Below are 27,972 nucleotides of genomic sequence, written 5' to 3'. Positions count from 1 at the left end.
AAAAAAAAAAAAAGACAGAACCATGTCCATCCAACACCTAAGTTGATGCCTTTAAACCTCTAGCTACATTGTTAACCAGGGCAGAAGGAGACCATTATGCAACAGACTGGCCTTTAAACAGGGGTGACCTGACAGCACCCCTTCCTTCCCCATCACTTATTTCTACCTGTGTGTGCACTCATTTCAGAGTCAGACTGCTTCCACACAAGCCCACACAGTGGCTACTGCAGCACACTAGAGACACCGTGTCCTTGCCCTGCTGAGCTGTACTCCATCTTGCTAGTGTATATTTCCAGCTTCTAGAACAATCTCTGGTAGTGGGCATAACCCACAGCAGTGTGTGTCGAAGAATTCCTCCTGTGACATCCTCAACAACAGGCCTAACAATCCCCCAAAGCGACATGACGTCGTGCAGGACTTCTGAAACAGCAGTGTCTTGGGGCTACTCTACAAGAGGCCATTAGGAACACTTAGGTAAACCCTCGAAGACACTATTTTAAAAGTTGCAATGAGTAGTTTGGGTGGCTTTAGGAATTTACTTTGCAAAAAAATATAAAAAAGTGCAAGATGGCCACAATCCCACCACAGGCAGTGAATGCCATGTGCATAAGGATTTAATATCGATTTTATTTGCAAAGTTAAAAAACCTATTCGGAGTTGGGGTCCTTCTTCTTCCTTCTTGTCCCGGCCTTCTCTCTGCCCTGCTCTGGTCGCTGTGTCAGCCACTCTTTCTGGAGCTGCTTCAGCATGTCTGCAGTGAGGAGTCCTTGCTGCACCAGCCTGGAGGCGAGGGGCAGCTCCCCGGCGCCGGGGCTGGGTGCCTCTGCCGCTTTACCCCCAGCACCTTTGGTGCCACGTGTCCTTCTTGCCGGGCTCTTTAAGGCTCCTGACAAAGTTGACTGGCTCCCTGAAGATAGGCTCTCCAGCTTCAAAAGCTTGCGTGACTCAGAAATTTTAATCAGTTTGGTGATGTTGTGCACACCATCTTGGATAATGACATCCAGTTCTTTCTGGAGATTTCGAACGAGGCTGGAGTCCGGGAACATATCCATAAATCGGTAGCTGGGAAAAGAACAAAGGGAATTAGAGCTACGTCTCTGAATCAACTCTGAGAACCTACCCATTCTAGAGCAAAGCTTCTCACCAGGAATGCACATTAACGGCTGGAAGCTGTGTTCAAATGCACCATCTGGGCCGAGGAGACGGCTCAGAAGATAAAGGTGACCGCTTCACAGACCTCGCGACCTGAGTTAGAGTCACGGGGCCCACAGGAAATACGAAGTAGAGAATCCATTCCAAAAAATGAAACAAAATGCACCCTGGCACGTGCATTTCCCACCTACCCCATCACACAAACATGTACACACACACACACACACACACACACACACACACGCACGCACGCACGCACGCACGCGCGCACACACACACACAGAGTAATAATTTTTTTTAAAAATGAGAATTTAGGTCTGGGTGGAGCTGAAGTTCTTTACTTCTGAACAGTCCCCAAGGGACACTACTCTTCCACTAGCAAGGGTCTGGTCAACACCCCATCGGCTGCTATCTTAGGTATTCCTGAAGTCTTCTCAGGAATGAGTATGACTAAACTCAAGCACCTCCACAGAAAATAGATAGACAGCACCCACCAAGTATCTCCAACTTGAAAGAACAGAAACCCACTCACAAACCTTTATTTGCCCTGTGAGTTAGAAAATTGAGAGCATAGAAAGGAGAAGGTTCGGTACCTTAGCCACAGGTAGAGATCAAAGACATCATGGACAGCTTCAAGGTCCATGAGGTCTTTAATATTCTTAGGCGGAAGCAAAGGCCACTTGATGTACCGGCGTAACCAAGCAAAGGTCAGGGGCTCATTCCTGCTATACTGCCTGGCAAACTGAGAGGAAAGAACAAAGTTTGGTAACATAACCAGCATCCTCTTAGGTCTGTTTAGAAAGAAAAAGGAGGTGCAACCTGTTACCTGTGGCTGTTTGAAAAGACAAGCTGGTCTCCTTCCTGCTTGACACTTTCCTACTTTAAAACACATTTAATACTTTATAGGGTTCTTTAGTTCAGACAAGGTCTTTTTCGGGCCAGGCTGGCCTCAAATTGCTATCTAACCAAGAAAGGCCTTGAATTCTGGATTCTCTTGCCTCCACCTGGGCACTGGGGTTATGGAAGTGTGCTACCACGTTCAGCTGAAAATGTTCATTGGAAATTAAAATGGGCCAGCAAGACTGTCTCCTTAGGGAAGGGCACTTGCTGACAAGCCTCGTGGCCTGAGTTTGGTACCCAGAATCTGCATAATTTCTCAAAACCATCATCCCAAGTGTCATCTGAGGCCATCAGCAGAGCGAGCTCCTTATAGTCCAGGACGGATGAGGTACCAGAATAGGGAAAGCCTCTACATTTCACAGCTTCCAACAGAAGGCCTAAACAACTGCTGACTTGCACTCTTCCAGGGTCCTCTCCCTGGCAGAGGCTCCTGCTTTGCTGGAATTGTTGTTTGAAGAATGGTGTAAGCCGGGCGGTGGTGGTGCACGCCTTTAATCCCAGCACTCGGGAGGCAGAGCCAGGAGGATCTCTGTGAGTTCGAGGCCAGCCTGGGCTACCAAGTGAGTTCCAGGAAAAGCGCAAAGCTACACAGAGAAACCCTGTCTCGAAAAACCAAAAAAAAAAAAAAAAAAAAGAATGGTGTAAACAGGATCAAGGCCACAGGAAGCAGCTCCAGTCATGTGAGCACGCAGGAGCTGAAGATTGCCCCACAACCTCCCCCTTCCCCTGGCTCTCCACCAATGACCTGGAAAATACTTGACACGGACCTCTAAGGCACACTGCTAAGGGAAAGGGAAAGCGAGTTGTAGAACAATTCATGATAACACCTATGGGAAAACACCCGCCAAAGAACTGGACTTCCTACAGGTATGTAGATACCATGTGAAATAAATTAACAGCAGGTGTCCAGAGGCCTGAGGTTGGGGATGGCAGACAGTTTTAACCTTTCTGTAATGCCTGAATTTGGCATGTGTATTATTTATATATATATTATTATAATATATATATATTATAATAACTTAAAAAGTAAATTCACAAATAAAGGTAATCAAAATAGAGCTGATGAACAGAATGCTAAGGCCTATGGTGGAGATGTCAGGAAATCCAGAGAAGCCTGAGTTTAGCAGCATGAGGTGAGCACTCAGGATGGAGCAGCAGGTACTTAAGGGCCAGACAGTTCAGTCTGCAGCCCTTCCTCCTAGAATCCTGTGCTCCTGAGACAGTTCAGTCTGCTGCCCTTCCCCCTAGAATCCTGTGCTCCTCACACGTCACACCACAGCCCAGTATGAATGGATGAGAGGGAAGAGGCGCAGCCCTCAGTTAAAGAAATGAGGACCACTGCCACCCCCAAACCCTAACCCCTCCAACCGCTTATCTGTCCCTGTGCGTCAGCTTTTGCACAGTGGCTTTCATCCAGGCCCAAATACAAGGTCACTTTATGTTTAAATTTTCACAAAGTGTCCTATATTTAGGGTGCTCTCCCAAGTGTTTCTTTTGGTGGACAAAGTACCGTTTGGAGGAAAATGGATCAACCTGGAACAACTCAAAACAGCACAGAGCTAAAGACGTACCTGTAACAGGGACGAGCAGACAAAAGGCTGTTTCTTGTTGATGGGGGCCGTGCAGAACACATACCTCACCCGCAGACTTAGTGGAATATGCTGGATCAACTCTGCAGAGAACTTAAAATCATCCATATTGCAGACAAAATACTGCCCATCAACTTGTGCAAAGTCTACAAAAATATCCTGGGGGAAAATATATATGAAATTACTGAACTGCATAGATGTAACTATCCCACTGGGTGTGAATACAGAATTCACGCCCACAAAAGACAGCTCTTTAGTCCTTAGCAGACCTCAGGAGAGGTGTGCCGAACTTTCTGCTCTCTAAAGCTAAGACACTTCTCCCATGGTCTTCCTAACCTGAACTTCTTTTTGATATAGAGGCTCACTGCGCCCCCTGGGCTAGCGGCCAACTCTAGGGCCTCAGTGTCCTGAGCACTGGGTTTACAGGTGTGTACTGACATGTGTGCCCAGCACTCGAATCCTTCAGAAGTTTTCACCAGCGATACCCCTTTCATGGACGGCGACTGCACGGAGGCAGACTGTCCACTCCCGCCCATGCAGTGAGCCGGTACTGACACGGCATGTCAACAATTGGAAAAGAGAAGATTAGAAGAGCTTCCACCTACGATGAGATTGGACAGCGTTGTCTCAGGGAGATGGTAGGCAAACATCTCAATCTGCTCAGCAGTGGGGTGAAGACCAGCTGCCTGTAAAGTAAAAGATAAGATAACTGCGAGCTGAGCTTGCCCCTTCATTTTCTGAATGGCATTTTCTTCTTTTGAAACCATGTTCTACATTAGGCTAAGTTCTTATCAAATGAGTCCCATGCCAAGAATTTCAGTACTAGAGAGAAAAAGACATGACCAGTTGAAGTCTTTACTGCAGTTAGCAAAGCTGATAGGATTATTTAATGAAGATGGCAGATTACGTAGCCTTCTGTCATGCTTTAGTCATTTGACCAGATTTGACAGAATAACAAATATGCCTTCAAGGATGAAACAACTTTCCAAATTGCAGTTCTCACTATTGACTAGGAGTGAACAAGGAAGCCACAGCCATGAGACAACATCTACACTGGACGTCAGCTGGGCCCTTATACTGCAGTGCTAAGCCACGCCCACAGCCGAGGATGAGGATGAGAGAGAGAAGGGGGGAGGAAGAGGTCATATGACGTCCAGAAATGAGGTGCACACAAGGAGAGAGGGCTGAGTATGCACTGCACAGGGGCCACTCAGGAGTCATCACACCCAGGGACAGTCAGGTCACCAGCCTCCACCCCATCATCTCACAGAGTTCTTCCTATCATCTTCCTAACAGATGAAATGAGCCACTAGAAACTTAAAATGTGATCCAACAGCCATGGATTGAACCACAGAAGTCCTTACTTGCAGTTGTATAACTAGGGGCTAAGTCTCTTGTCTAGTCAAGCTCAGTTCGTTCTCCACTTTATGACATAACTCTATGTGCACCCACAGCGAGGAAATCAGGCCAACTAGTCAACTGATTTTGACTCTGGATCTCTCACTTGTCCACAATTCTCTAAGAGGTACTGATGTCTCTCCAAACACTAGAGGAAAGCCTTGTATTTACTTTTAAATTATGGTGTGCATGCATGTATGTACACGTGCGTGCGTGCGTACACGATCACTGAAGCTGGAGTTACAGGCAGTCACGAGCCGCCTGGCATGGATGCTGGCACTCTCGGCTGCTGAGCCATCTCTCCAGCCCCAAGGAGAGCTTTCTTGTCGTGGTCTCCCAGCTCAGGCTGCCCTTCTGTCTCCACACACTGAGGCAGGAGACTCGGGAAGGAGACTATCCTGCGTGCAGCGGGAGCAGTGACATGTGCAGCCTTACCTGTATGGGAGGCACAGGTCTGTTCAGAATCTCCTTCAGCAAAGCCAAGTCCTCCCGGTGCATTGTTGTGACCTCTCCCTCCTTAAAGTGGGAGCTGAACCTGCCGGCTCGGCCAGCGATCTGCAGAGCTTGGGAGGTGGTGATTGGCTCTAGCTCCTTCTCTCCCTTTTCATTGATGCTGGGCTTTATAAGGGAGTAAAAAATAATTCTCCTTATGCTCCTGAAATAGAAATAAAAGTGACCCCACAGACTGTACACAGCCCTGTCACTTGGGTCATCAAGATGTGCTCAGTCTAACTCTCCTTTAAGTCAAAATGGGGCTGGCTAGATGGCTCACCAGTTAAGAGTACTTGTTGCTCCTCCAGAAGACTCTAGAGTTCTATTCCCAGCACCCACATGGTGGCTCACAATCATTTGGAAATCAAGTCCTGGGGGATTTGACACCTCCAATTGTACCACATTAGGCAAACACCCGTACACATAAAATTATTTAAAAAAAATTTTTTTTTGTCTCTTTACATAGTCCTTCCTTGGCTATGTTTGTTTGTTTGCTTTTTTTTTGTTTTGTTTTGTTTTTTCGAGACTGTTTCTCTGTGTAGTTTTAGTGCCTGTCCTGATCTCACTCTGTAGACCAGGCTGGCCTCAAACTCACAGAGATCCGCCTGCCTCTGCCTCCCGAGTGCTGGGATTAAAGGTTTGCGCCACCACACCTGGCTGATTTTTTTTTTTTTTTTCTTAATGAGAAAGCCCAGGCACTGTGGCACACACCTATAATCCTTGCACTCAGGAAGCTGAGACAGGAAGATTGTTGTGTGTTTGAGGGCTGATTGGGCTACACAATGACTTCTAGGAGAGCCTGGCTAGTAAAATTTAAAGAGGCTTGCTGTGAATTCTTTTTATTCATCTTTTGTTTTTGTTTTTTAAGACAGGGTCTCAGCGGCAGTGGTGGTGCCTTTAATCCCAGCACTCGGGAGACAAAGGCAGGTGTGGATCTCTATGAGTTGGAGGCCAGGTTGGTCTACAAATAGAGTCCAGGACAGCCAGGACTGTTACACAGAGAAACCCTGTCTTGAAAAACAAAAAACAAACAAACAAACAAAAAGACAGGACCTTCCTGTTTGGGCCTATTGGGTGCTGGGGTTTACAGGCATGTGCTACCATGGCCAGCTCTCAAGCAAGAAGTCTGAATAACTGTGTATATTTACTTAAAATCACCCTTTGAGAGGGCAAACTGTACAGTATTTGAATTATTAAGCTAAAGAAAACGACAGCAGATAAAGTGCTCTCATACTGTGTTACAGGTCAGTGGTGCCAAGAACAGCGGCATAGCCCTCAAGTCCCAGGTACTTGAGGAGCTGAGGCAGAAAGACTGTCTGACCCAGGAGTTCGAGGCCAGCCTGGGCAGTGTAGTGCACCAACTGAAGGAACAGCTCAGTTTAGGAGCACTGGCTGCTCTTGCAGAGGACTTGAGTTCCATTCCCAGCACCTACATGGTACCTCACAATGATCTATAATTGCAGTTCCAGAGGTTCTGGCCCCCTCAGTACTGCATACATGTGATGCACGTACATAACATGCAAGCAAAACACTCACACATAAAATAAAAAATTTTTAAATCCTTTAGAAAAATCAAAATCAAAACAAACAAAAAAGACAAACTGAGTGGTGGGCAAGAGCTCAAAGTCAGTGGAGCCTACATACTAAACTCAAGGCAGGGCAAGCCTGGGCAACCTAGCAAGACTGTCCCAAACACACACACACACACACACACACACACACACACACACACACACACACACACACGCAGCTGCCAAGAACTCTTAGGATTCTGAGTATTAACAGTCTGGCTGCTTTTACTATCTGGAGATAACGAGCGCCCCACACTGGAGGTACTGGACACCGCATGACTAAGAGACCTAAAATAAAGCAAGGTAACAACTGATCTGCCCTAGTGGGGGAGCACTACAAACCCCAGTGTTCTGTGATATTCTCTTTTATTTCCCAAACAAGTATAGAAAGATAAAGCTCAAATCTACATTGTTAATTCCATCCTAATCGATTAGAAAACTGAAAAACAAAAAAAACCTGACTTCTAACCCATTGTTTATTATAAACAAATTACTTACAAATTAAGTCCCATGCCAATGGCATCTGTAGCTACCAGGATTTTGCATGGATCACTGGGGTCATTAAACTTTCGTGCTTGAGCAAGTTTGGTCCCTAGAAGGAATAGTTCACATTAATTCCATTTTTTTTTTCTTACTATGCTTTCTAAACATATCTCAACCTAAATGGCAAATGTAAGAGATTTTACACCCAGTCCCAGTAAAGGCTAATTATTACCAGGTGGGAGGCTGCCATATATGACAGCGGATTCCAGTCCCCGAATTTCAATCTGTCGGCTCACAGAATAAATATCATTCTTGCTAAAACAGACAATGCAGTCCCCAGGCCGAAGATTATCTAAAGACTCCAGTGCATGATCCAGCACAGAAAAGGGGGTAAGCCTTTCATATTTGTGAACCTGCAATGAAGACACACACGGAAAAGTAACACACTCAAGTCAGTACCCGATCACCGAAAAGCTTGCAGGCGGTCAACTGAACTAAAGGCTGGTTAAGCATCAACTTTCAGGAGCAACACACAGAAACCTTCACTGGAATGCTGGGCTACCTTTAATTCTTCACATTGCTAAATTAATGTTGTGTCGACATCCTTAAAGAACTTTAACACACACTGATTTTTCAGGACAGCGTGGCAGCTTCAGAAAGGTTATGACTGATATTTCCATTTTATGACAGGGTAAAACAGTCAATAAAAGATGAGATCAGATCTTTCCAGCCTTCTGTGGTTTGCTGCAGACAGCGCCCAAAGCAGCGACGTCCAGAATTTGAATGCAGAATTTCTCCCACTGCACTCCACTCTGTCTCCCTCAAAGTACAGCACAAATTTGTTACAGGTTTAAAGCATGTCTACATTTCTGCAAAAACTAATCCTCACTGTCAGGCAGACGAGATTTAGAATCACCATGGAAACACACATCTGGGTGTGCCTTATGGGAGTGTTTGTCAAAGGGTGGAACAGCAGGACAGATCCACCTTAAGTGTGAGTGACACCATCCCATGGCTGGGGAGGGGAGAATAAAGAACAAAGCTGACTGAGTGCCTGTCAGTGGCTCTCTGCTCCTGACCCTGACACTGTGAGCAAAAGAAGCCTGCCCTTCTGCCCTTCCTTCCTTCCTTCCTTCCTTCCTTCCTCCCTCCCTCCCTTCAACTACTTGTCTATCTGCCACAGCAATGAGAAAAGGAACAGATACAATTTTACTATCTTATTAAGGAACTCTGAATTATGGGCAGTTTTTAAAGGAAACCAGTTTCTTCCCACTCCACATCTGCAAAACGGATACAAACTAGATCTGGCAATTACATAAATAACAAAAGCCTCAATGTGTGATATAGAGGACTGAGAACACTACAGACTTAGGCTGAGTCTCAAATTCAATAGTCTGACTCACTTAGCTCTAAAGAGACTTCAATTCATGAGCTGTGGATGGAGCTCCGTAGTAGAGCATGCATAAAGCCCTTGGTTCAATTCCCAGCACCATAAATAAGTAAGTAAATAAACATATCTGGCTCAATCCTCCAAAGATTTTTATGAAATTGAAAGCTGAGCGTGGTGGTAAATGCCTATAATCCCAGCACTCAGGAGGCTAAGGCAGGAATTGCCATGAATTTAAAGCCAGCCTTGGTGAGACCGTATCTCAAAAGCAAAAAACACAAAACAACCTCACCCCTCAAACAAACGAACAAGTTATTTTGTGAAGATGAAGAATCTCCCACACTCTTGGAAGACATAGGGTCATGGCCTCTCCATCAGAACGTCACATTATGAAGTTTACCATATATATAGGAGCCAGTCAGCCACAAGAAAATAAAGATTCCCTTTTTGCTAAGCTCTGTTTTCAATCTTTCTTAAAACAATAGTTTTTAGACAGCATACAAATAAGGGGTCTCTTTATGCTGACTTCACATATGATCTGGTACTTACTCATTGTATGTAGTTAAGTTCTGATTTTGCGAGCCTAGAGCGTACAGGAGCCAGTGACAGGTACCCTGAGCTCTGAGGCACAGCCCTTGAGAAAGCAGCCCACAATCTCTTACCTCTACCTCCTCACCAGTTGTGTCCAGAAGCTCAGTGACCAGGTCAATAGCAGCAGATTCTCCGCACAAATGGACTTCTTCAGCGCAGAGTCCTGTAAACGCACAAAGAGATTTACATTGCTCTGATGCTGTGGAATAATGCTTTTGTACACTGGTTTAATAAAACACTTGATTGGCCAGTAGCCAGGCAAGAAGTATAGGCGGGATAAGCAAACATGGAGAATTCTGGGTAGAGGACGGCTGAGGCACACAGGTAAAGCCACAGAAAACGTGGCGACATATGGATTAACAGAAATGGGCTCAGTTTAAGTGTAAGAGCTAGTCAATAATAAGCCTAAGCTAATGGCCATACAGTTCATTATTAATATTAAGCCTCTGTATGTTTCTTTGGGTCTGAACGACTGTAGGATTGGGTAGGAGAAATTCGTCTGGACCGCAGGGCCGGGACAGGACCAGAGAAACTTCCAACTACACTCTGTATTCTTCCTAATGGCACTGTAACTCTGTCCAATGTTTTCAGTTTCTCTGACCCAAGCCTTCTTAGAATGGGCAAAGATAGAGGCCAGTTTTATAAATTTACAGGCTTTAAACTGCTCCAAACAAGGTCGACACCACTGTAGGGTGAGGCCAAGCAGGACCGGAGGCTGGCACTCTGATGCTTAATGATGGGTATCAGTCCTAGGCCCGAGTTCTTCAAGTCAGAACTCCATGGAAGCTGAGGTGCTTCACAGAGTGGTGTGGGGGCTGGTGAGCAAAAATGTCCCCAAGCTCCTTAGCCTGAGCAGACCTATTTTTCCCCACTGTCTAACAGCAAACTCAGGGTTCAGCTGTTTGTTTTCAATCTGAAAATGCTGCCCTGCAACATGCTAGACCAAAACTCAAGCCAAGTATGGTGGGACTAGCCTAGAACTCTATACTTTACAGCTGGGGCAGGGAGACCTGGAGTTTAAAGTCAGCCTGGGCTACAGAGTTTGGGGAAGAAAAGAAGAAGGAGGAGGAGGAGGAGGAGAAGGAGGAGGAGAAAATCCACTTCAAAAATCAGGCAATACACTGGGCATGGTGGTGCACACCTTCAATCCCAGCACTGGGGAGGCAGCGGCAGGTGGATCTCTGTGAGTTTGAGGTTAGCCTGGTCTACAAAGTGAGTTTCAGGACAGCCAGGGTTACACAGAGAAACCCTATTTCAAAAAACGAAAAATAAACAAAATAAAAATCAGGCAATACACATGCATTCATGCCTGTGAACCTAAAGAATTCCACTTCTAGGACCCCATCCTATAAAACAAAAATCAAAAGTAAAAAGCTACATCCACCGATAATCCTACTACAGCACTGTTGGTGATAAGAAAAATGTTCAGCACCAGGAAACAAACTGTAGTGCAGTACTGCTTTTCAACAGACAATACCCAGACACAGTCATTGATGAGAAAAATGTTCAGCACCAGGAAACAAACTGCAGTACAGTACTGCTTTTCAACAGACAATGCCCAGACACAGTCATCTGCAGAATATGAAACAACAGAACCAGAAAACAGCAAAACACAAAGTTCTAAGTCCTTCAAACAACACATGCATAAAAAGACTGACATGAACCATATCAAGACATTAACAGTGACTGTAAATATGGCAAGACAAACTTTCTTTCCTTTTCTTTAAGGTAGCCCAGGCTGGCCCCAAACTTACTGTGTAGTCCATGATAATCCTCTCCCCTCCCGATGGTCCTGCTTCTTCCTCCCAAGAGCCAGGATAACAGGAATGTTCAACCATACCCGGTATGTGGTTTCTGCAAATCAGGCCCAGGGCTTCATGCATGGCCTGATGGCAGCTACTCTACAGATTATCTATGTCCCTAACCTCAAACTTTAACTGTTTTGGTGCTAAGGATTAAACTCAGGGCCCTCCTATGCTAGGAGAGTGCTCTACCACTGGGCTATATCCTCCAAGATTCAAACATTTCTACTTGAGTTACTTGGTTGTGTTAACTTTATAACTCACGAAACAGGATTTTTTCACTATCAGAATAATATTCAACTAATATAAAAGCTTATACCTTTTCTCAAAAAGAGAGGCAGCGGCTGGCTGAAGCAGTCAGACACTCACCTAGCAGTGCTCTGGTCCAGGCCCATCCTCTGGCTGAGTCTCTAATCATCTGAATTTCATCGATCACAGCCACTTCATCTTAAAACAGAAGAGTCCCCATGAGCAATAAGCCACTTACACTGCAACACCAGCTCCCTCACCAGTCTCATTACCACGGCATACTGGGTGCATCTTTCCTAGCAGGCTTGTTCTCAGTGGTTTGTTCCCCTTCAGAATCCTATGAGGTTAACTCCATTTGAACGGCAAGTAAATGGCGGCCCAGAGAAGTTAGATAGTATGTGTAGGGATAAGATCAAATCCAAGCCACCTACTCTCAACACCACACTGAGCCACTCTCCTCCACTGCCTCCATCTGTCCCACTCTCTACAACCTCAGACACACCCTGCTAACTCTGCCTACTACAAATGACCACAGTGGACTGGAGGCAGGTTGATGGGCAACAGAGTACATCCAGAGGATCTGGATTAGCGCCCTCTCTTACACAAGTGCACAAATACACACACACACACACACACACACACACACACACACACACACACACACAATTAAAAATAAATCTTAGCGCATCGTGGTAGCACGAGTCTTGATCCAGCAGTAGAGAGGGGCAGAGGCAGGAAGACCTCTATGAGGTTGAAAGGAGCCAGATCCATATAGCAAGATCCAGGCCAGCCAAGGCTACATAGTCTCAACAAACAAACTACCACATCTACACAGTGGCAAAGGAGAAGACAGACACCTATGCATCCAGGAGTGAGGAGTGGAGAGCCTTTCAGAGACTTAAGAAGCTTCCCCTGAGACGGCTCTCAAGACCAGCAAGTGCAGTGATGGAGGACTCCTCGGCCCGCGGACTCTGCTCACACTTGAGGGTTTGCCATCATCATGGAAAGCAAAGCAGCACCTGGTTTCCCTCCTCAGGCCCAAATACTTTCTCTCTCTCTCTCTCTCTCTCCCCCTGTTTTTTGAGACAGGGTTTCTCTGTGTAGCCCTGGCTGTCCTGGATCTCACTCTGTAGACCAGGCTGGCCTTGAACTCACGGGGATCCACCTGCCTCTGCCTCCCAAGTGCTGGGATTAAAGGCGTGTACCACCGCTGCACTGCTTTGGCCCAAATACTTCTAACCATGCTACACTGTTTCTGTAAGTCACATTTTCATTTCCCTCCCAAATACCAAGGAATTGAGAACATCAAAGAAAGCTAATTCATAATGAAAACAAGATTAAAAATTACTCATCACATCAAGGCATACAAACAGGTTAAAAAGCAGGAAGCAGGGAACCTATGATTTGTGTGTGCATTTGCATTGTTATAGATACGACTTTTACAACACACTGAAAAATATAAAACTATTTATTTGAAGAGTTGATTTTAAAAAGAAAAACAAACTGTTGGTAAAAAAACCCTATGATCCTTACTATATTTAACATATTCACCTGAGTGCATAACCTACCATAACACATAACAAAATCTGAATATTAGCAGAGTTCAGAAAATATACAGGTTAATTAAAAATCACTGTTTGGGAACAGGTAGGACAGTACATATATCTGTTTTCTTTATTTGCTTACACTTTAGGGTTTTGTTTGCTTGTTTTGTTTTGTTTTTTAAGATTTATTTATTACGCCGGGCGGTGGTGGCGCACGCCTTTAATCCCAGCACTCGGGAGGCAGAGCCAGGCGGATCTCTGTGAGTTCGAGGCCGGCCTGGGCTACCAAGTGAGTTCCAGGAAAGGCGCAAAGCTACACGGAGAAACCCTGTCTCGAAAAACCAAAAATAAAAACAAAAAAAAAAAAAAAAAAAAAAAAAAAAAAAAAAAAGATTTATTTATTACGTATACAGTGTTCTGCCTGCATGTACACCTGCAAGCCAGAAGAGGGCACCAGATCTCATTACAGATGGTTGTGAGCCACCATGTGGTTGCTGGGAATTGAACTCAGGATCTCCGGAAAAGCAGCCAGTGCTCTTAACCACTGAACCATCTCTCTAGCCCCTACTTTAGTATTTTAAAAATGAAGCCAGTAAAAAACAAACAAAAAAACCACCTGGGCAGTGGTGGTACACGCCTTTAATCCCAGCACTTAGGAGGCAGAGGCAGGTGGATCTCTGTGAGTTTGAGGCCAGCCTGGTCTACAGAGTGAGTTCCAGGACAGGCTCAAAGCTACACAGCAAAACTCTGTCTCAAAAAACTAACTAAATAAATAAATAAGCCAGAAGTTCATTAATGCACTGTATACAGTACAGACTTTTTTCAGCACTGAGGATGGAACCCAGGGCCTTACACTTGCTAGGCAAGTGCTCTATCACTGAGCTATGTTCTGGACCCATGGCAAAATTTAAACAACCTAAATATTCCTTAATAGGGAAAATGAAGAATTTTTGTCATAAAAAAATATTATGTAACTGTTTGAATGGATGAACTCCAAATATATGTATATAACACAACCAGACTACATCTGACTTTTTTTTTTTTTTTTAAAGACAAGGTCTCACTATGTAGCCCTGGCTGTCCTGGAACTCATCATGGAGACCAGGCTGTCCTGGAACTCCTTATGGAGACCAGGCTGTTCTGAACTCCTTATGGAGACCAGGTTGTCCTGGAACTCCTTATGGAGACCAGGTTGTCCTGGAACTCCTTATGGAGACCAGGCTGTTCTGAACTCCTTATGAAGACCAGGCTGTCCTGGAACTCCTTATGGAGACCAGGCTGTCCTGAACTCCTTATGGAGACTAGGCTGTCCTGGAACTCATCATGCAGACCAGGCTGTCCTGAACTCCTTATGGAGACTAGGCTGTCCTGGAACTCATCATGCAGACCAGGCTGTCCTGAACTCCTTATGGAGACCAGGCTGTCCTGGAACTCATCATGCAGACCAGTCTGTCCTTGAGCTCACAGAGACCCATCTGCCTCTGCTCAAGTGCTGGGATTAAGGCACTGGGGTTAGATCAAGCATGACACAGTTTACTGTGAAGCACCAAGTACTCAGTGTACTATCTTCTTCCAGATTTTGAATGTTTTCATCAGAAAGCCAGCCCTACATTCTAAGTTTAACTGTGCTGACACCCTCCCCATCCTACTTTTATGAACAGCATATACATACAAGGAGTTGTAACACTGCACATCTCCACAGTACAAGAGACATGGGTGGCTTGTTTCCCCTCAGGCTCAACTGTCTGCCGCTCTTCACCTGTCACCAAGTCACATGGTACTCCCTGGAAGAGAAAAAATAAAACAAAACCCAGACTTATCTCTGACTTGAAAATGGTAACAAAAAGTAGCCTAGGATGTTTAAAAGGATGCATTCCATTCCTATCAAACTTATTCAAATAGCTGAATAAAATATTCCCAATGTTTTTACACACACACTCACACACACACAGCCACTTTGTTGTACACTTAAGATAAATTTGGAGAAACGTCCAATCAGAAGAACCCTCAGCAGAGAAACCACAGTGGTTCCTGATCCTTGAGACAGTTTCATGTAGACCAGGCTGGCCTCAAACTCACTATGTAACCAACTATGATTTGAACTCATCCTCCTGCCTCCAGCTCCCAAGTACTGGGATTATAGACATGCAGCAAGGCTCCCGGCTAACATTCTGGCTCTGGTTTCTGTTTCCTTTTGCAGTAGTAGGTAGTGGATCCAGGCAGGTGCTCTACCACTGGGCTCCACCTTTCACTTCCACTCTGCACATTTCAGCACTGGTGGAATGAATGCAATCAACATGAACTGTTTCTACACTCAAGAACATCACTGTGAGTAAAGCTTGAGAATAAAGAGGCCTCACTTTAACTCCCCTGAAGAAACATCAGTGCTATGGCACAATGGGGTTCTCAACCATTCTAGGCATAGCTACAGGCATGGCTTTATTTTGGAGAATGCAGCGTTCTCCAAAATAAAGGATGCTTTGTGCTCAATCTGAGAAAGTCTAGTCAACAAGCAACTAGAGTATTTAAAACATAAAAAGGCTCCAGGGGACAAAGACAGAATGAAGAACTCTGAAATTAATGTAAACTAGAAAAATGGGCACAGCATGTGAGGACTTAGATGGGATCCTAGGAAGGACTAGAGAGACTGTTACTTGAGAACTGACATAGAAAAATATTTAGGATATTTTTTTCTCTTTTCTTTTCTTTTTTTTTTCTTCCCCCGAGACAGGGTTTCTCTGTGTAGTTTTGGTACCTGTCCTAGATCTCGCTCTGTAGCCCAGGCTGGCCTTGAACTCACAGAGATCCGCCTGGCTGTGCCTCCCAAGTGCTGGGATTAAAGGTGTGTGCCACCATGGCCCGGCGTTGATATTTTATTTTTTTCTTTAAGCATATGTGTGTGCTACCTGCAGAGACAGGAAGGTGTTGGGTCCCTTGGAGCTGGAGTTACAGGCACTTTGTGAGCTAGCCTACATGGATCCTCTGCAAGAGCAGCAAGCACTCTTAACCAGTGAAGTCATTTTTTCAGCCCAACAAAACTTGAATTTGAATATGGATTAAGTATTAAATAACAGTAGTCTATCAACTAAATATCCTTTCAGATAAATATTCTATAGTTGTTAATGGAAAAAAATACATAAAAAATAAATAAATAAACAAATAAATAAAAACTCAACCAAGTCTTCATTTTGAAGATAAACATCTAAAATGTATGGATAAAGTATTACGTATACAAAAAAAAAGTAATCTTTTTTTTTTTAATGCAGAATACAAATTATCTAAACCAAACTGGCTAACGTCACATCATGCTATACTAAGATAATGAAAAGTGGCCCATTTAGTGAGACAATGCTCAGACCAAAGGGCTTCAGTCCAGTTTTGAAAACATGGCTCTAGTCCTGATGAGCAGTTCCAGCTCAGAGCATCCAAGTCTGATCTAACACTGCTAAGTACACATCCTGGCGAGGAACAGTTCAAAGAGAGTTTGAACTAACTGATGGTTTCTTTCTTGAAAAAGCAAATAAATTAAAAAAAAAAAAAAGGAAATGAAGCACCTGTAGAGTTTGATGGGGGGCTCCTCATCATTCTCTCTACAATAAATATTCTAGTAATATTTAATCTCGTTCTCTGTACTAAGTGTTCATTGATGTTCTTTTGGTTTTCTGAGACAGGGCTTCCTATGTAGCTCAGGCTTGCCTCCTGCCTCCATATTCCAAGTGCTGGGATCACAGGCCTTTCCTCACATTTTCTCTGAACTAAGGATACAGCACATGGGTGGCATGTTGGAGTCTGGCATCTCTTCCTCCCACAACTGGGTGGGGCATCATTACCTTTTACAACTGACGGCTTCTCAGTGCACTACACAGGCATTTCCTGTCAATAGTGAATTACTACGCAGTTTCCCCACCTCCACCCCAACAAAGGAAAGTTATTAAGGAAATGAGCAAACACTTGGTAGTGTACTGACAGCAGCATTACTCTTATCAAAGATCTCGTGTGCCAGCAGTTTCAAAGGGCCACAGTACACTCCAGATTTCGCTGACAAGTATCTCTGGATTGCATGGTAAGTCTTTCCACTGTTGGTGGGGCCAGAGTGGAATATTATCTTCCGTTGTATGGCTCTGGCTTCTGGGTACCTAAAACATGAGTAGGTAAGGAATTAATTCTATTAACCTCATAACCAATCCTAGCAGACAGTCTTTGAAACTCACTGAAGGGATGTGTAACCACATTAAAATAACAAGACTTCCAGAATGGACTTACTGGAGAAACTCCAAATGTAAAAGAATGTTTTGGCTATCTCAAGGTTCTGAAAATGAGTTTAAACTGGCCCCATAGAGATGCTTACATCATTCCCACACTCCCACAACTCTGACCCTAAGACCCCAAAGGAAATACCCCCGGCCTAGTAATGTCAGTATTTATAAAGATAGTAACTGAGCCTCTGCTTCTGACCACGTGGACTGACTGGGGAGGAGATGCCCTACCACCATCTGCAAACACAAAATGGGGCAAATACTGCAGCAACTCTTTGGGACAGAGACACAGGCAGTGAGGACTAGACTCCTGACGGAAGGAGCACTGGAGATGATGTTAATACACCCCAGCAGGACGGAGTGACGGAGGCCAAGCAAAGGACAACAACTGCCCTGAACAAGCAGGTCAGACTTAGAGCTGCTCAAGTGACTGCAATTTTTTTTTTTTTAAAAGACAGGGTTTCATGTAGCCTAGGTTGGCCTCCAACTTGCTATATAGCCAAAAATGACTGATTTTTTTTCTTCTTTTTCTTGAGATAGAGTCTATGTAGCCCTGGCTAGCCTGGAACTCTCTATGTAGACCACGCTGGCCTCGAACTTACAGGGATACTCCTTTCTCTGTTTCCTGAGTGTTGGGACTAAAGGTGTGCACCACCACGACCAGCAACTTTGAATTCTTAACCCTCTGCCTCTACCTCCCAAATGCTGGATTTGATGATGGATTACAGGCATCTACCACCATGCTTGGCTTTATTCAGTACTGGGCATCAAGTCTGGAGCTTTGTCCCTACTAGACAAATGACCTATCAACTGAGCAAACTCTCCAATCTGGATTGAAGCAGTTGGGATTTGAATGGCAGAATGTCAATGAGCAAAAAAGATGCAGAGAGTGGGAGCCCTGAAGTCACCGAGTGGGTGCAAGGGAGGTTCTGTGGTGTTTTGGCCAAGGGCTGGGCTAGACCTATGTAAGGTGAGACCTGGCAGGGCCTAGAAGCAGCCTGCAGAATTTGATTGGAGTGTCTCAAAGGCATCACAGGCTAAGATGCTGAGCTCCGGCGATGGGGAAAGAACTATTACCATTCAGGCAGTCAGCTAAGCCATCAGGACTACAACTTAGAACAATTTTGCAAAAGGAACTTGGGCTGGAGAGATGGCTCAGTGGTTAAGAGCACTGGCTGCTCTTCCAGAGGTCCTGAGTTCAATTCCCAGCAACCACATGGTGGCTCACAACCATCTGTAATGAGATCTGGCGCCCTCTTCTGGCATGAAGGCAGAACACTGTATACATAATAAATAAATCTTTAAAAAAAAAAAAAAAGAAAAGAAACTTTATCTGAAATCTGTCCTAAGAAAACCTTAATCCGAGCTCTATCAGGATGAAAGGGACACACCAATAGAATGTCTCACAGAATTAATCTCTTTGTTATTTTATTTTATCTTCAGGGAAAACAAAATTTAGACCCTATAATTTATTATCTAGTATAAGACAAAAGCATCAACATTAGTTTCCCCAAATTAGGAAATCCCATATCAGTAAGCACCAGAACTAACCAGTTGGGTGGGATCCTCAAGTCACTGATCTTACGGAGGTCATCCTTGCATTCCAATACAGGAAATATCTGTTTGGCATGTCTCAAGAAAAATGGAAATAAGTCGTCCACGTGAGCTGTAAAACAGCACAGTGCATTAGCATGCTCGCTCTGCATGAGTACTCAAAACTGAATCTCAAACGTAAATCTCAAACGTGCAGTCCTCCCAGTTCAGACCCCCCCCCTTCTCAGTTTTTCGAGAAAGGGTTTCTCTGTGTAGCCCTAGCTGTCCTGGAACTCCTTTGTAGACCAGGCTAGCCTTGAAATGACCCAGGTTGGATTCCCAGCACCCATATGGCAGCTCACAACTGACTACAACTCCAGTCCTGGGAGATCTGATACCTTCCTCTGGCCTCTACAGACACCACGTGCATGTGGTGCACAGAAATATGTACAGACACAACACCGCACACATAAACTAAACATAATAAAAAGAACCCCCCCCTAAGCAGGCCCAGGAGACAGATCAGCAAGCAAGGGCACTGCTTTACAACCCTGGGAACCCACAGCGGGAAGAGAGCATGTGGGGGTACTGTGTTCCCCAAAATATGTGCACCCTAATAAAATTATCTGGGGTCAGAGACAGAACAGCCACTAGATACAAAGGCTAGAAAATGGTGGCACTCACACCTTTAATCCTAGCATTCCAGAGGCAGAAATCCCTCTGGATCTCTGTGAGTTTAAGGCCACATTGGAAACAGCCAGGCATGGTGACTCATGCCTTTAATCCCAGGGAGTGATGGCAAAAACAGAAAGATATATAAGGCGTGGAGACCAGAAACTAGAAGCTTTTGGCTGGTTAAGCTTTTAGGTTTCTAGCAGCAGTTCAGCTGAGATCCATTTAGATATGAGGACTCAGAGGCTTCCAGTCTGAGGAAACAGGATCAGCTGAGGAACTGGCAAAGTGAGGAAGCTGTGGCCTGTTCTGTCTCTCTGATCTTCCAGCATTCACCCCAATAACTGGCCTCAGGTTTGATTTTATTGATAAGAACTTTTAAGATTCCTGCTACAAGAGCAGACTCCCAAAAGTTGCCCTCTGACCTCCAACCAAGTAAGTGCACACACGCGCGCGCGCGCGCGCGCGCGCGCACGCACACACACACACACACACACACACACATTTTTTCTCTTCTTCTCCCCAACTCTATCTCACATACACAAAATAACTTTTTAAAGAATTCTCTAAGCACTTGCCTGCACTGAAGCAGATATCATTCAAGACAATGTGAACGTCCACATCCAGGGAGTGGGATTGCATAATGTAATTTCTAAAGCTTATGAAAGCTTGGTGGAAGAGTCGGGCTGTGGAAAACACAAAATCAAAGCATACAAGACTTAGTCTTTATTTGCATTCTCAATCTTAAAACATATACAGACCACAGCAAGCTCCAAGCGCCTATTAATATTTTGGTGGCACAGCTGGTTTATTATAAGTTGGGCTAAAACAGAAACTAAACAGGACCCTGAGGCAGGCTGAACATGTAGCTCCTCCTGAACTGTGCAGTCTGGCTTGCAAGATGGGCTTGGGGGTCCCCAGAGAGAGACTTTTCTTCAGACTACAACTATGTACTGTAACTACATATAACAAAGTACAAAGTAAAATGTAACAATTCTATAAAAATGTTATTGGCAGAGCTGGAGAGATAGCTCAGTGGTTAAAAGTGCCCCTCCTGGGAAACAAGGCGCCATTCTCAGTGCCCATGTGGTGGCTCACAACCATCTCTTAACTCCAACTCCAGGGTATCCAACATCCTCTTCCATGGGTACTTCAGGAAAGTGGTACACAGGCAAAATACTCATAAAGTAATAAAAATAACTGAAAATAAATCTTAAAAAAGTTGTTGGCCTTACCATCAAGTCCATAGTCCGCACTCAGTTTTTGAATTTCTTGCCTCTTATAAAACTTGTCTAAGATCTTCTTTACTTCGTCTGAAAGAGAGATATGAAAGTTTAACATTTGTTTCCCAATTTAGACACATCTACAAAAAGCAAAAGGACCCTGAAGTCACAACGCTAAAGGTAGCAGCCTCAGGAATGCTGCAAGAACGTGAAGCTGTGAGCTGATCCCTCTTGGTGAGTTAGCGTGCAGTGGAGTGTAAGGAAAATGACAGGACAGAACAACACAACATCCCTGCTCCACCGCAGACACACAAGGAGAGAACCAGCTCCACAGAGTGGTCTTCTAATGTCCACTTGTGCCCAAAGCTCCCAGAGGAGCCATCACTTCCAGGAAGAGGTGAGCCCTTCCACTTTCCAAGGCAGAAGTACCTCACTGCTAGCAGCAGTGTTGGCCATGGTGGCCCGTACCAGTAATCAGTCAGTGGCAATCCCCTGTCTGAGAACAGCCTGGGCTTCTTTTGAGGAGGGAAAGGGTAGAGGGGGAGGGAGGGGAAAGAAGAGGAGTACTATTTTGTTGATTAGTTGAAGACAGTACTGGGAAATGAACCTAGGGCATTGCACACATGCTTGGCAAGCGCTGTGTCCCAGGGCTGTATCCTCAAGCTCATTTAGAAACAAACAAACTTAATTTTGAAACAGGATCTCTTTAAGTTACCCTAGCTGGTTTTGAACTCACTCTATAGCCCAGGCTAGCACTAAACTTACCATCCCTCTGCCTCAGACTCCCAAGATAAAGTCTGTTTTAAAGTCACAATAGGAAGCATCAATTTCACTTATTAAAGCCAGCTGCCTAACGGTTGTTCCTGGACAGCTTTTGTCTAGAAGACATGGTATTCTTTCAATCTTCAAGAATGTCATTCGGTTGGAGGAAACCTTTCACCCTCCTAGTCACACAGTGGCCACATAATCTGAAGCCCCGTTCCACTGAAAACATTTACACACTTGTCAAACTCACCCGAACCTAATTGGTAGGACAAAAACCACTGCCACCCAGTGTTGCTAAGGGTTTTTTTTTTTTTTTCCTTCATCTCTGGAACCTGGGAGGGTAGGGATGTCTACTACTCTTGGCAAGGGCTCATTTATCAACTTCTATCTTGTATTTACATGTCGGTCTACCTCGTGGGAGAGTACATTTATTGAGAAGTCGGGATCGGACACTCGTCGTCTTGGCAACAAGACGGCATCTTAACATTGTTAGACATCCGAGTCCAGTCAATGGCAAAGAATTCTGAAAGTCCTCGCTGTCATCCCTTCACGCCCTCTGAGGACCCGAGGAGCACAAGCAGCGCACCACTAAGGGACGAAATTCTTTCCTCACCCTCTCAACCCAAGAGACGAAGTTTAACCACTCAGGCGAAGGACGGGAAGGGTCAATGTCCCTATAAAGGGAGTTAAGAATGAATTAGCTCCGAGTGCTGAGGGCTCCAGAAAGGAGCACACACACCGCACTCCGCAGGTCTGAGCCTCAAACTCTGCCCCTTCGCCGGGCGGCTCCAACACTCACTCTTGTCCAGAGGCCGAGTGAGCTCGGCACCCACGTCGCCGTCGGCGCTGGGACCCTGAGGCTTCACTGTCAGCGGCACGAACAAGGACGTGTTCGGGGCTTTGGAGCCCCCGGAGGCAGAGGAGGAGGCGGCTAGGCAGGGAACGCGTCCTGGAGCCCCGGGGAAAGGCCCCACGAGGGCGCGAAGGGCGGAGCGGGTGGCCGCCCGGGACCCAGCCCCGCGCCCCGCCGGGAGCCGAGCCCACAGCAGGGCACACCGCGGAAAGGACATCGAGGCCGCGGCTCCAACCCGAGCCGGGAGAAGCCCGGCCACTGGGCGCTGAACAGTGACGCGCGCCGGGCGCCCGCAGAGCGAAAGGACCCAGAGCGGGAGCAGGGCTGTCCCAGTCTGCGCCTGACCGTAAAGGAGATGTAAGGGCAGGCAGCTCGCGCTCTTCAAGGGAGAATGACGTCTGCAGGGTACACTGGAGGAAACAAGCTCCCATTCTTTCACGCTTTCTGCGGCAACTGGCCGCAGCTTTCTCCAAAGTAGGGGAAAATAATCAGGCATCTCTAGGGACGCCACAGATGAGCCAAGGGGAATCGTGCACGCGTCGTCATGTGACCAAGCTGGCCACTGCGGTGAGCCAGCGTCCAGCGGCACGTGGCTTTAAACGCTAAAATTCATTCCCCAAGACAATTGGTGTGTTATCGTCCTTAGTTCCCTGGTAGGATAACGTTGGAGGACATGACTTGACCTGTTACAGAGCAAGACGAGTTGCAGAGAAATTTCGTTGTACGACAGTAAGTAAAGTCCTTGTATGGCACATGTGTGTCCCTCCTCGGTGCTAGGACTCGATGATGGAACCATGAGCATGCTAGACGTTTGCTCCACCATTGAGCTACAGGACTTAAACATTAATGTAAGCAGCTTGCACTCCTCACAACTCGAAAGTCAGAACAAGACAAAAGTAAACGCTGTGTACCTTCTTAAAAGATTAATCTCGTTTGTATTAGTTGGATACTATTTCCTCCCGAGACTGAAACATATTAAAGTTCAAAACAAACGGCCAGATGTTCCTTATACTCTCCCATTCCTACATTATGATCTTGTAACTTTAAGTGACACGTTATATAAGTAACATTCTGTGTCCAGTAGGATTCTTGAAACAGTTTGCTAAGTGCTTTTGATTTACAAGGTAACGTTAGGGATTTAAGAAGTCCTTTATGTTCGGTCGGAACCTCCGTCTCGCCCCTGCATGATCCGGAAAGCCCCATTTATGTCTCTGCCTGTCTCTACTCCCAAGCCCCCCGCCCCCTCCCACACATACTCAGAGCCTCCGAACAAAGGAAAGGCGACAAAAAGTCCAGTTCCGAATTCTTAGCGGCTACTACAGATCCTCCCCTGAAGTTGCCAGCTGCGCAAGTCCCCATCTAATGCGCTCAGCTTTTGACCATACTAGGCACAAACCCAGCTTGTGGCGTACATGTCATCATCCTTTGCCTACAATCTATGAAGTCTCCCTGCTTTCATTTGTGGGCGCCGTTCCCTCGCCTCGATCTCTGGGACTGGAAAACCCGCCCAGAAGTTGCTTTGCTCAAATAAACCCGTTGTCAGACTTTCTCAGTTTGGCTTTCTCTGGCTTACTGCGTGGGTGGAGAAACCTATTTGGGGAGGGGGGGAAGGCAGAAAACTTACTACTTTACACTCAATTTCCGATCTGATTTTGGTGATAATGGTACCCGTTAAATAATGCAAGTATTTATTACTATAATGGGCTAACAGCATGTCCAGGTAATTTCCAAAGCTACAATGAGATTTCTGCAGAATTAAAAGCAAACAAGAGGCATGGAGAAATGATAAGTGAAGTCTAGTCCGAAGACAAATATAAGTGGCCTAGAAATCAGGTTGCTGTTAAATCTGTAATTCGTGAGGAGAAAAGACCCAAGTCCGTGATTGTCCACTTAAAGCAAGCTATATTTGGGGGTGCACCCGGGACTGGCTCATTGCCTGCCTCACCCTAAGTCGGAATTTAAAAGAGCAGCTCCCGCTGGCCTTTTAAGTTCCTCTTATAGGAGAGAGATAAGGTATTCACAGGGGCGAGAAGGTTGGCTGTTATATGCTGTTAAAAGGATACAATGAAAAGGGGATGAACAAAGGCAAGAATATATATCAAGTGAATGGGGTTACAAGCAGTTTACATCAGACCTAAGAAACAAAAACTTTTTTATTTTTTAATTTTAATTTATTTATTTTTGGTTTTTAGAGGCAGGGTTTCCCTGTGTAATAGCTCTGGCTGTCCTGGAACTCACTATGCCTCTGTCTCCCGAGTGCTAAGATTAAAGGCATATGCTACCACCGCCCGGCGAACTTACTCTTAATTACAAATAGAAACCTTATTTAGCACAAACAGGGACTTGTCCCTTAACTAGGACTCAGCACAGAGCAGACAGGAAATTTTTTTTTAAAGATTGATTTATTATGTATACAGTGTTTTATCTGCATATATGCTTATAGTCCAGAAGAGGGAACCAGATCTCATTATAGATGGTTGTGAGCCACCATGTGGTTGCTGGAAATTGAACTCAGGACCTCTGGAAGAGCAGTCGGTGCTCTTAACCGCTGAGCCATCTCTCCAGCCCGAGGAACTTCTTAATTACAATTAGAAACCTTATTTTGTGAAGATTTAACACAGGACAAACAGGAATGTCTTTTAAACTCTCTTAGCAGCAAACAGAACTCTTAACCTGCAAGGTATAATTTTTCTGTTCTGGTCATTAACTTGCGAGGCATTTGTTCCTGTTTTTGTCTCACATTGCTCTTGTTGGATCAGAATTGATCGAGGTAATTTGCAAATAAAAGGGAGCCTAGCAGAAGCAGATTCTTTCTTAGAGCATTAGAACAGTGAAGGGCAACAGTCTCAGCAGAGTTGGAGAAGATCCTCCAAGGTGGGTGGCTTGAGGGCTTCATAGGGCAGGGAACTATTGGAGTGTAAATTCCATCTACAGATCCTGTGTGCTGCACTAACAGGTTCTTACCAATGTGTTGACTTCCTTGTCAGGAGTTGACTTCCTTCCTCAGCTCCAAACTGCTTACAGATGTTATCAGTGTGTCAGCTTTCTTGTATGGAGTTTCTCAGCTCGCCTGAAGCTTTCAGGTCATTAACTCTTCAGCCCTGACACACACACACACTCAATACATACACAACTGACCCATACCTCCACTTCAAAACCACATCTTGCTTGACAGAACAAAGAGTTCCTCCTTCCTTGCAGGGAAATGATGCTTGTTTTTGCCTCTGTAAACTCTGTGTTTTCTCCCATCAGGGCTGAGAGTTCTTTGTGGCAGAAGCCTATTGTCAGTTGCCAGCTTCAGTAAAGGACTCCGACCTGGTCTTATATTTGTGGTGGTCTATATATATAATTACTCAAATGAGCATCTCATTTGGAGGCCCCAGTGAGTTATCTCATACCACATGAGACTCAGCCTCACTGCAGACAAGAGGTTGAAGGGGAGGCATGCCCTGAAGACATTCCAGGACCTCTCACTGAGTCTGCAGAGGTCTGGTATGACTGCCATGTTCCCAGGCACCAAAATGGATCCGATCCATCTGGTTCTCCTGGGAGGTAAATCTGTATTCTATATTCAGTTCTGGCTCAAGAAGGTCTTTCCCTGTCCTTTGCTTTATATTGGAATGCCAATTACTAAAGACCTAATTTCCTGATTTAGTCTGAGCAAGTGGCCAGCCCAGGTAACGTGTGAATGATTCAGTGGAGCAGTTTGCTTGCATCTGGACCACAGGCTCCAAGGCTAGAGCTGGGAATCTGGCAGAGGCTACTGAGTCTAGGTGGGTCCTAACTGGCGGTGACTTCATATGGCTCAGTGGCGACAGTTCAGAATCTGCCTATTGTCAAAGTTCCCCAAGACCGAGAGTCAGCTGGTGAGCAAACTGAGTTCTGCTCTGGATAGTGCTTGTCATTGTAGGGGCGGAGGAAGGGGGGAATCTTTGTTCTCTGTGTATCTGTTGTGTCTTGTCCCTTTCGTCTGTCTCAAGGATACAAGAGCTGGTCTGTCCGCCAGGCTCTTGGACTTAGTGACAACCAGAAGTCAACCTGGGGTGTGCACCTCACCTTTCAAGAAGCAACCCACTGCCCTCTTCACCTGAGTTACAAGAGCAGTGTTAATCCCTGCCCGGGATAATGACAGTTCCAGTAAGTTCTGCCCTCCTAGTCTTTGTCGGCTGCTGGAGCCCTACTCCCTGTAGGTAGCAGTCCCCCTTGTCTGACAGCTCTCCTGAGCTTGGTGTAAAGTGGAGGACTCCCTTCCCCCATTGGGAGCTTCCTGCTCTCCACCTGACCGCATTTGGAAGCTTCTTTGAGCCCAGATGCCTGACTTATCAAGTGTGACCTTTGACATAGTTCCTTGCAGATGCTCTTCCCCTGCTGCCCATATGGTAATTAGGTATCGGACTCCAGCTGTATGACAGGAGCATGCTGCAAAATGCAGACTAGGTGATGTCCGGCTACTCTTCCCAACCTATATATTCCCCTCACTCTGAAGTAAAGTTGAGCCGCAGCACTGAAGCAGACTCCTGGAAGGCTATTCCCGCCTTACTCACAGGCCGTAAAGCCCTGCACGCCACCTCTGCTCCCTTTGTCCTTGCAGACTGGTAACCAACAGACCACGAGGAAAAAGGGGAGACCCCACGGTCTGCAAACTACCCTCCCTCCTTTCTTCTGAGGACAAGAGTTCTCCAGGTGGATGAGCAAGTACACTCCTGTCCTGGACCCAAAGGTCTCACTTAATACCACCCCATCTTCTTGTCACCTTCTCCGTCTGATCCCTTTGACCTTTTGCTTCCTGGAGTCACATAAACTTTTCTCTACAATGGGGGCCAACCATTCCAAACCTCTCCTACAATGCATGTTCAAGAATTTTCCCCACAGTTTTGGGGACAATTATTGTGTTAGCCTCACTAAGGGGAAACTGTGTGCTTTTTTGTGAGGTCAGTTGGCCCTCATATAAGGTGGGCTGGCCAGCAGCTGGCTCTCTGGACCCCACTGCTGCTTGAGCCATCTGGCTCAACGTCACAGGTACCCCAGAACCTCAATCAGTTCCCTTATATTGATCATTGGCTGTTGGACAAAATCCCTGTGCCTGGCTCAAAGTCTGTGCCCTCCAAACCTAGCCTTCTCTCCTAGTCCAGTTTCCCCACTTTGCAAACTGAAGATTCCCTTCCTCTGCCTCAGAATTCTCACCCTACTCCCGAGTTCTTCCCACTCCTTCCTAACTCCACCTCCCTCCTCTTCCTCCTGCCTCTCCTTGTCCACTCCCCCACACTGAACTTGAAAATTCAGAGACTTGGCCAGGCATATCGGCATACGAAATTAATCCCAGCACTCCGGAGGCAGAGGCAAGAGTATCTCCAAGTTTGAGGCCAGCCTGGTCCATACAGAGTTCCAGGCTAGCTAAGTATACTGAGAACCTGTCTTAAAAAAACAAAGTTCCCTAGGACAGTCTTACTGGAAGGTAAGTCAAGTGGAGCAAGGGTGGGAAGCAGCAGTGTGTATGGAGTTGGACAGAACT

At 45.6% G+C, this 27,972-nt stretch overlaps 1 protein-coding gene across 3 annotated transcripts; it reads right to left on the bottom strand.

Annotated features, from left to right (window-relative positions):
- Window positions 1-607: 607 nt before the first annotated feature.
- Window positions 608-22,736, bottom strand: Supv3l1 (Suv3 like RNA helicase). Of its 3 annotated transcripts, none has more exons than XM_059281731.1 (15): window positions 22,407-22,736; window positions 20,855-20,932; window positions 20,198-20,305; window positions 18,966-19,080; window positions 17,126-17,294; window positions 14,831-14,942; window positions 11,735-11,812; window positions 9,635-9,726; window positions 7,818-7,998; window positions 7,601-7,694; window positions 5,475-5,694; window positions 4,247-4,327; window positions 3,624-3,800; window positions 1,746-1,894; window positions 608-1,062 (listed from the first exon to the last, which is right to left on the bottom strand). In XM_059281731.1, the coding sequence occupies exons 1-15, from the start codon at window positions 22,675-22,677 to the stop codon at window positions 648-650; spliced, it is 2,340 nt and encodes a 779-aa protein (XP_059137714.1). In that variant the 5' UTR covers window positions 22,678-22,736; the 3' UTR covers window positions 608-647. The 3 variants fall into 3 exon arrangements, with proteins under 3 accessions (XP_059137714.1, XP_059137716.1, XP_059137717.1); XM_059281733.1 differs by lacking the exon at window positions 22,407-22,736 and adding an exon at window positions 21,858-21,908; XM_059281734.1 differs by lacking the exon at window positions 22,407-22,736 and adding an exon at window positions 21,608-21,772.
- Between the last annotated feature and the right edge of the window lie 5,236 nt (window positions 22,737-27,972).

Source organism: Peromyscus eremicus, chromosome 16_21, assembly GCF_949786415.1.
Source record: "Peromyscus eremicus chromosome 16_21, PerEre_H2_v1, whole genome shotgun sequence".
NCBI classification, from domain to species: domain Eukaryota; kingdom Metazoa; phylum Chordata; class Mammalia; order Rodentia; family Cricetidae; genus Peromyscus; species Peromyscus eremicus.
The sequence above is the reverse complement of the archived record's forward strand: the minus strand, read 5'-3'. Positions and strand labels throughout refer to the sequence as shown.

Excerpts from the sequence above, each read along its gene's own strand:
- Supv3l1 (XM_059281731.1), bottom strand. The coding sequence starts at position 22,677 with ATGTCCTTTCCGCGGTGTGCCCTGCTGTGGGCTCGGCTCCCGGCGGGG. Across the intron at positions 19,081-20,197 it reads TGATATCTGCTTCAGTGCAG|CTCACGTGGACGACTTATTT; the intron begins GCAAGTGCTTAG and ends GCTGTTTTACAG. Across the intron at positions 5,695-7,600 it reads ATTGGCATGGGACTTAATTT|GAGCATAAGGAGAATTATTT; the intron begins GTAAGTAATTTG and ends TTTCTATTTCAG.